The sequence below is a fragment of the Limulus polyphemus genome, unplaced genomic scaffold (genome assembly GCF_000517525.1).
Source record: "Limulus polyphemus unplaced genomic scaffold, Limulus_polyphemus-2.1.2 Scaffold7061, whole genome shotgun sequence".
Lineage (NCBI taxonomy): Eukaryota > Metazoa > Arthropoda > Merostomata > Xiphosura > Limulidae > Limulus > Limulus polyphemus.
In genome coordinates, this window is record NW_013672671.1 from 12,739 (window position 1) to 21,412 (window position 8,674).

Genomic DNA, 8,674 nt, shown 5'->3' on the forward strand with positions numbered 1-8,674 from the left:
GGCCTAGTAAAAGTGAAAAGTGCCAGAGAAAATTTTAATAATTATGCCTCATACACTAGAGGGGGCAATAGTGCAAGATACAATATATATATTTCGAAAAGAAAATCTCGATAAAAAAAAAAAGAGTAGAACGAACTGGGCAAAACGATCATGATCAAAGATCAGAAAACATCATTTCAAGACAGCCTTCAGCAATAGTTAACAACAAGGCTTTAGAATTTAATCATCAATTTAAAAGATCCTAGAGAAAAGTGGTAGCACTGCTGTCGCTACCGCTGTCATCTCTACTGTTTGGAAAAACGTTGTCGTTGGTTGAAATGCCTGTCGGTTGATTCACTAAATCACTAAAAGACTTCACACTTAGGGGTTCTTTCCTCCCATAACTTCGGCCCCTTTTGTCCGAAAGTATATCCTTGATACTAAAGGAGCACAGTGGTTTCGGAGAGCTCGTGAGACGAGAATCACGTGACGAATCCGAGTGACACGTGTCGGTATTGCCCTCTGTGTTATCGATAACATTTTCCAGTTCTCGTTTTTTCACGCCATTTTTGTCAGGTTGCTCGTCATAAATATGGAATCCAAGAGCACTGACGATTTTCAGGTTAACTAAATTTCTCAGTTTCTTGGAGGAGCTGACCTGTTCGAGTTCCCTCAGTGTCTGCCGTATTGATTCCGTTAAACTCACTATACTCAGTCCAGGTTTTAGTTTTGCGTGCTCTAGCCTTTTCGTCAGCCGCTCCAATTGCTTCCGGAGTTTCTTTTCCCGTCTGTCTGACTCGCGCTTTTTGACCTCTTCTGGCGGGATCGGATCACCGCTACAGGTTTGGGGGTGTGCGTTGTGGGCAGGTCTACCAGGCCCTTTCTTCGTGTTCTCTTTCTTCCTCCACTTAGCCCTTCTATTCTGGAACCAAACCTAGAAAACGGTTTATATTGGTTATACGTCTCGAATAAAGAAATCAAGGATCAGAGAAGTGCAGATAAAATAAAGGTGGCGCTTTTACTTATAATCTATTGTTCTTGAAGTTAATAAAGAGTGTTTTAGTGGCGTCCTTAATTGGAATCTTGTGTTTATGAAGTTAAAAAGTGATTTGGTGGCGTCTTTACGTGGAGTCTTGTGCACACGAAATTAAAAAGGAATGTTTTTGTGTCATGTTTACTTGGAATCTTGTGTTTATGAAATTGAAAAAAGTTTTTTGCTGACGTCTTTACTTAGAATCTGTTGTTCCTGAAGTTAAAAAGTGTTTTGGTGGCGTCTTTACGTGGAGTCTTGTGTACACGAAATTAATAAAGAAATGTATTGGTGACATCTTGCCTTGGAATCTTGTGCTTATGGAGTTAAAAACAGTGTTTTGGTGGCGACTGTACTTAGACACTTTTGTTTATGAAGTTGACGTAATTAGTTGAAATGTTTAATTCATTGAACTTAAGAAACTTCAGTTTTATTGATACTTCTTTAAGAAGAACGTTTTAAAGTATGTTAATAGGCTTACTTTATGGGTATTTTATGCAACTTCGTAATAAACACACACACACATAAAACTGAACGTATATTCTGGTCTGTGGTAATACTGGTTACTTTGTCTCAGACGTGTCCTGTTTCGCTTTTTTTTTATTTCCAGCGATTTTATCACGTTTTGTATTTTGCTGAAAATTTGAACAATTTAATGTACAGAAGTTGACATTGCTTAACAAATTGACAATAGCTTTAGAGGCCATTGTGACGTGGGTGGTGTTACAACGCAGAGAAAGATTCACATCCAGCCCTCTTATGTTTACATTTTGCTCAAGATGATGACAAAAGCATGGACTATGACAGACTTCACTCAGATACCTCAGAGAAAATCGGTGTGAGGGGGGTCTGTTTGAATCTATTTCTCATGATCGCTTGGCTGTAGTTTGTAGGAGTAACTTGTCGTTTTGTACCTTAGAAGGTCTGATATGTGCTGTGAAGAAGGAAGACGGTTCGTAAACATCTGGATCTCGATGTATACATCCTGTTTCTAAGTGAGTACTTCATATTCACATACATAGTTTAGTCCTGTGTATTAACAACGTCTTGCTTACAGAACCAATCAGATTGCTCGTTTTGACGTAGATCTTTCTGGAACGTTCTCAGACATAAACGCTCCTCCTTGTAGAATACTAAGGTGGGCAGTTGGTTCGTAATTCGTCTTGCGTGATGTATCTCGCATCCAACGTGCACAAAAATAACAGAGATAATTGTTTCTGGGTCGAAGTGATTAAATAAACGGTTGTTTGTAGGAGGAAGATACGCATTTAGTTTATGAATTGTGTGGCCAATTATAGAAAATTACCAAAACTTTAAAGCACATTTAAATGATTGTTTAATAATAAAGGGTAGAAGCAGGTATATATATCATTTCTTATATATATATATATATATATAGTTAATATATATAATGATAATGCGTCACGTGCTTAACCCCTTATCATCTTCCGGGTACTCAAGTGGGGGGTTCAATTTTGCCGTTGAAGAAATCCCCCCTAATTTCAGAAGCTGTTGATTGTTTTTCTGAGGATTAGATACAATAAAAAGAAGCAATCAGTGCCCGAAGTTCAGTTAATTGCATTTAAAGTAGATATTTAATAGTGTTTGATTACTTGGGGTCTTTTTTAATACATTTCTCAGACAGCGCTCTACTTCTCGAGAGAGAGAAAGAAACAGGCAAACAAAGAAACACACATAGTTCTGAACTGCTTATTTCATTACTACAAATTTTGAGAAAAGACAAACTTTTATCTGTAAATGTATTCACAAGTTTCTTTACACTTTTGTATACTAACAAAAAGAGAGAGAGTACAGGGTTATATTTCCAACGTCCTGGTTGGCTCTTGTTTTCCAGATATCTATACAATTTGATTCTTTTAATAATGAAGACGCCAATTGTAATGAACACCAATTGTACATCAGCAACAGCTTTTTCGTTTTCAGTGCAGAGAACAGTAATTTTCTGAGGATTTTTTTTTTCTAGATCAGTTGACAACTTGAAATTTCAATTGTTCTAGTTATGAGGCGAAAGTAGGAGACATCGGGGTTACCGGCTTGTTGTGCATTGAACAGACAGGAAACATGGAATGACTACTGATGCACAATCAGACAGCTCGAGTGACACATGGATTATCTGCCAACACGATACTGAAACAGACAATTCGAGCGACACATGGATTAACTGCCGAAACGGCACTGAAACAGATCGAGCGACACATGGATTAGCTGCCGAAACAGTACTGAAACAGATGGAGCGACACATCGATTATCTGCCGAAACGATACTGAAACCGATAGAGCGACACATGGATTATCTGCCAACACGATACTGAAACAGACAATTCGAGCGACACATGGATTATCTGCCAACACGATACTGAAACAGACAATTCGAGCGACACATGGATTATCTGCCGAAACGACACTGAAACAGATCGAGCGACACATGGATTAGCTGCCAACAAGATACTGAAACAGTTCGAGTGGCACATGGATTATCTGCCAACAAGATACTGAAACAGAGATATGGCTGAGAAATTGATTAAATAAACAATAATACATGAAATTACAACAGTAACGTTTCAAGGAGCATCGTTGAAGTAACGGCAGGAAACAGTAAAAACGTTCCCTTCTGAATATACTGGATTGTCAACGTGTCGACCTCACGCAGTTTTACTATACGTGTGTTTGGACAAACAGTTGTAAGGGGGTATTTTAATGAATAAATTTATTTCTCACATTTTGTTTTCTTTAATGTAAATCTAATAACTCATATTTCACATTATTTTTGGATAGGTGGTGATCAAGCGGTTCAGGACCAGAGTCCACGATATTCTGCTTAATAAGCTCCGCACTTTCATCTGTAGCTGGTTATAAGAGTGAAAGTCAGTCCCACTATTCGGTTAAGAGTAACAGTGTAGGTGGAGAGGGTTGTAACTGGTTTCCCTCCTCTTAGTAAGAGCTTTATTTTATGGATGACTAGGTATGAACCTTCAAGTCTCTGCCTTAGTTAGAGCTTTATTTTATAGATGGCTAGGTATGAACCTTCAAGTCTCTGTCTTAGTTAGAGCTTTATATTATGGATGCCTAGGTATGAACCTTCAAGTCTCTGTCTTAGTAAGAGCTTTATATTATGGATGGCTAGGTATGAACCTTCAAGTCTCTGTCTTAGTTAGAGCTTTATATTATAAAGCTCTAACTAAGGCAGAGACTTGAAGGTTCATACCTAGCCATCCCTTAGCCATCCATAATATTATGAACCTTCAAGTCTCTGTCTTAGTTAGAGCTTTATATTATGGATGGCTAGGGAAGGTTCATACCTAGCCATCCATAATATAAAGCTCTAACTAAGACAGAGATATGAACGGTCAGACCTAGCCATCCATAATATAAAGCCCTAACCAAGGCAGAAACGTCAAGGTTCATACCTAGCCATCCATAATATAAAGCTCTTACTAAGACAGAGACTTGAAGGTTCATAAAAATCTCTGTCTTAGTTAGAGCTTTATATTATGGATGGCTAGGTATGAACCTTCAAGTCTCTGTCTTAGTTAGAGCTTTATATTATGGATGGCTAGATATGAACCTTCAAGTCTCTGTCTTAGTTAGAGCTTTATATTATGGATGGCTAGATATGAACCTTCAAGTCTCTGTCTTAGTTAGAGCTTTATATTATGGATGGCTAGGTCTGACCCTTCAAGCCTCTGCCTTAGTTAGAGCTTTATTTTATAGATGGCTAGGTACGAACCTTCAAGTCTCTGCCTTAGTTAGAGCTTTATTTTATGGATGACTAGGTACGAACCTTCAAGTCTCTGCCTTAGTTAGAGCTTTATTTTATGGATGACTAGGTATGAACCTTCAAGTATCTGCCTTGGTTAGAGCTTTATTTTATGGATGACTAGGTAAGAACCTTGAGGTCTTTGACATGGCCGTTTAGCTCAAGTTTCGCATGTTCATTGCAAGTCGAAAATATCAGAAAAGTCAAATTATATCACCGCTTCTTTAACTTTCTGGTACGAAACACGATAGTTCGCAGTTGATAAGGTATCACATTACGTGTAAAAAACTACAGTTTCTTATAGTATCGGTTTTTCCCAGTCGAGCTGGGTTGATGATTGGATGCAACCTTCAATGAAGGTTTTTACACACTGGGCAGAATCAAACAGGGAACAACCAATCATTGACGTGTATTTTACAAACAGTTAAATTCAAATGTCTATTCCGATAGTGAACAATTCACCAAGTTGTAGACAAGGAATTGTTTCACAACAGCCATCTGACGTCATGGTTGAGAGGTAACAAAATTATAGTTTTCAGAATGCTTATGTCCGTCTTGATGATGACCATCACGAGCGGGCAACAATGATCTGCAACTTCGCTATATATACACCTTTCTTTCAGTGGGGTTGGAAAGGTCTACACAACATCAGGATCAAGATTCTTACATTTTAAACTGATTTCATTCTGATCATCGTCGTTCCAAACGTATACGTGTCACCAATGTTCACCCAGAACCAGAAGTTAGTTATTATGAAAATAGACTGGAGTCATATCTGGGGTCAGAGACGAATGCCATGTCTGTCTCACTTATACCCTTGAACAAATATAAAGCATTTTGATGAGGACATATTCTACTAAGATTCTTCCAGAGACTCGGACAAGGTTATAGCTTCGTTGTAGGTCTGTGTGGCCGCACGAGGTGGACATAACCATTCTGGGAACTCTAACTTTTGACATCGCTCAAGCATCGTGTTGCTGCAGCATCTTGAAACCAGGAGATGTGACATGTTAGTGGCTGTTGAAAAGCAATTCCATGTTCACGACCTGGAATACGTTGTGACTCTTCTTTAATAACAGCATGACTTCCATTTTTCAAGAGTATTTGCAAGCCATTGAAAAGTTATCGATATTAGGAAGGGTATGTAACAGCCCTATCTTCATACACCCGGATCATAAATATGTATTCAAATGAGTAATTCACAACTTGCAAGATTGGGATATCCCTTGCACTTAACAACATTGGAAAACAAAGGAATGTGGATCAACTTAGGGTACCAGTACCATCCAGAAAGAGATCTGCAACAAGTCGAACTCACAGCCATGGTTAGCAAAATGCGGTGTCTTGTAACACAGAGAATACACGTACACAAAATCCGTCCACATATCGCAGGTCATACATCATCAAGAAATATATCCCTCTGGAAATGCGTCACAAGTCACGTATATACAAGTTGCTTCCACAACATATCCGTTCAACTATTACATATCTCAAACAGCTGGAGAATGAAACGGATATTAATGATCTTTCAAGGGAATACATGCCATTTCAGTCGCCTATAGATTTCTGTGTGATTGGCCTGTTTAAACGACACTGCCAAACCGTCATCCCCGTACAATAGATGGGCTAAAGAAAATACGCTTGGCTGAGTGGTGTGCTTTAGATATGAGTCTTAGAATGAAAACGTTTGCGATTGAAACTACGATGCAGGGCTATTGTCAAGATACACGGTCAGATGGAACATGACTGGAAAACATGGTAAGGTTCGAAAATCGTTTTAATATAACTTAATCAACGTCTACATATTCGAGTGAATAACAACTTAACAACAGTCTAAACACGCCAGGAATCGTCGAGTATTTAACACAATAATAATAATAATAATCTAAGCACCCCCCAGTGGCTCAGCGGTATGTCTGCGGACTTACAACGCTAGAATCCGGGTTTCGATACTCGTGGTGGACAGAGCAAAGATAGCCCATTGTGTAGCTTTGTGCTTAACTACAAACAGACAAACAATAATCTAAGCAGTTCGAGAATATTCGAGTAAAAAAATACCAGTAATTGTTTTTATTTTTAAATTGATCTATATCAATGTCCAATGTGCTTTTTAAACCTGTAATAATGTATTTTTAATGTGTATTCGATATTAATGTATAATCATTTATTAATCTATTTTATTATTTTATTTGTTTGTTTATTTTAAAGCGAAGTCACATAAGGCCATTTTGCTGTGTCCAACATGGCGTTGTAAACCTGTAAATTTACCGCTGACCCACTGGGGGAAATGTGTTTTTGAATCTATATAAATACATAATTCTTTCTAATCTGCGTTAATGAACAATTGTTTTAACGTTCTACTTTATAATGTATTTTTAATCTGTTTTTATTTATAATTGTTTTTAATCTGTTTAAATGTATAACGACAACACACGCAACGGTTTTACAACGTTAACACGTGTTTACTCCAACGCGTGATCTAGCTTTAATGGATAAGTAAATTACTGGATGACGCAATGCATATATGGCGTCACTAAAAACACCAATAAAATTTTGTTTTTTTTTAAATATCTATAAGTATAAAAATTAAACTGAGTGACAAATGTAGATTGGCTGGACGGAGATCTCGTAAAATTAATCAAAGTATATTGATATTAACCCACAAAGTACGGAACATTTTTCTTTCTCTGGTTGTTAGATTCGACCGCATGTTGCCCGACTGTAAGACACAAGAAAGAAAAAGCTACGTATCTCTGGTTGTTAAATTCGACCACATGTTGCCCGACTGTAAGACACAAGAAAGAACGAGCTACGTATCTCTGGTTGTTAAATTCGACCGCATGTTGCCCGACTGTAAGACACAAGAAAGAAAAAGCTACGTATCTCTGGTTGTTAAATTCGACCGCATGTTGCCCGACTGTAAGACGCAAGAAAGAACGAGCTAAGTATGTCAGTCAGAAAAACTGTTATCTACAGAGGGTTATGTTGGTATTCAATGTAGAGACCTCGCAAACCTAAAACTAATCTACGTGTAGAGCATGGATTTTACAGCTTGAAAGTACAGACCATATATACCTGACCCACTACACGTGAGTGCATGTAATACCTTTTGAAAGTAGAGACTACGTAAACCTAACCCACGTGCAGAGAGAGCTACAGCCCAAAATGTCGCTACGGACGTTTTACTACTTAAGTTACTGAAAACCATTATTAGATTATACAGTTGACTACATCTACATAATTAAAGCTTACTGGCTACGATAACGCGATTTTAAACTTTAAAGTTTATATAAAACTATTAACTAATTAAACATTTATTGGATTTCGTGTCATTGCAATGTGTGTGTCCACAAATAATGTCTTACAGCTGAGAATCGCGATCAAGTCACATCCCACAGAAGGTAGACATTATAGATGGCGATACCGGTACGTATAATTAAGATGGCTACCGTACAGTGTACATTGCTGAACGGCAGACTTGGTACTACTTTTTGCATCTATCAAAAGCTGTGAGATTGATGTGCCCTCATAACCTTGTAAGTTGTGAACTGGATGGTAACTTCCGAAAAAATGATGGGCCCTTGAGGTTCAGAGTCGTTTGTGTGAGATATTCAACCAACTCTCGGTCGCTCAAACTCATTGACACAAATCATCGTTACATGTCCGGTCTATAAAAGTATAAGACGACTTTATTATTTCAAACCGTCATTAAGTATCATATTTGATTAGACATCCGTGAAAGGCGGTACCATTCGAGTAGGAAATACCAGATGAGAGTTAACCAACTAGCCAGAGTTGATGGACATATACCAGATGAGAGTTAACCAACTAGCCAGAGTTGATGGACATATACCAGATGAGAGTTAACCAACTATTCAGAGTTGATGG

At 37.9% G+C, this 8,674-nt stretch overlaps 1 protein-coding gene across 1 annotated transcript in view; it reads right to left on the reverse strand.

Moving 5' to 3' along the window:
- Window positions 1-241: 241 nt before the first annotated feature.
- Window positions 242-8,674, reverse strand: part of LOC106474314 (homeobox protein Nkx-6.3-like) — a 26,510-nt gene continuing 18,077 nt past the window's right edge. Inside the window, exon 3 of the mRNA XM_013935003.1 lies at window positions 242-913. Within this exon, the coding sequence (XP_013790457.1) occupies window positions 242-913 (672 nt within the window). The remainder of the gene's footprint in view (window positions 914-8,674) is intronic.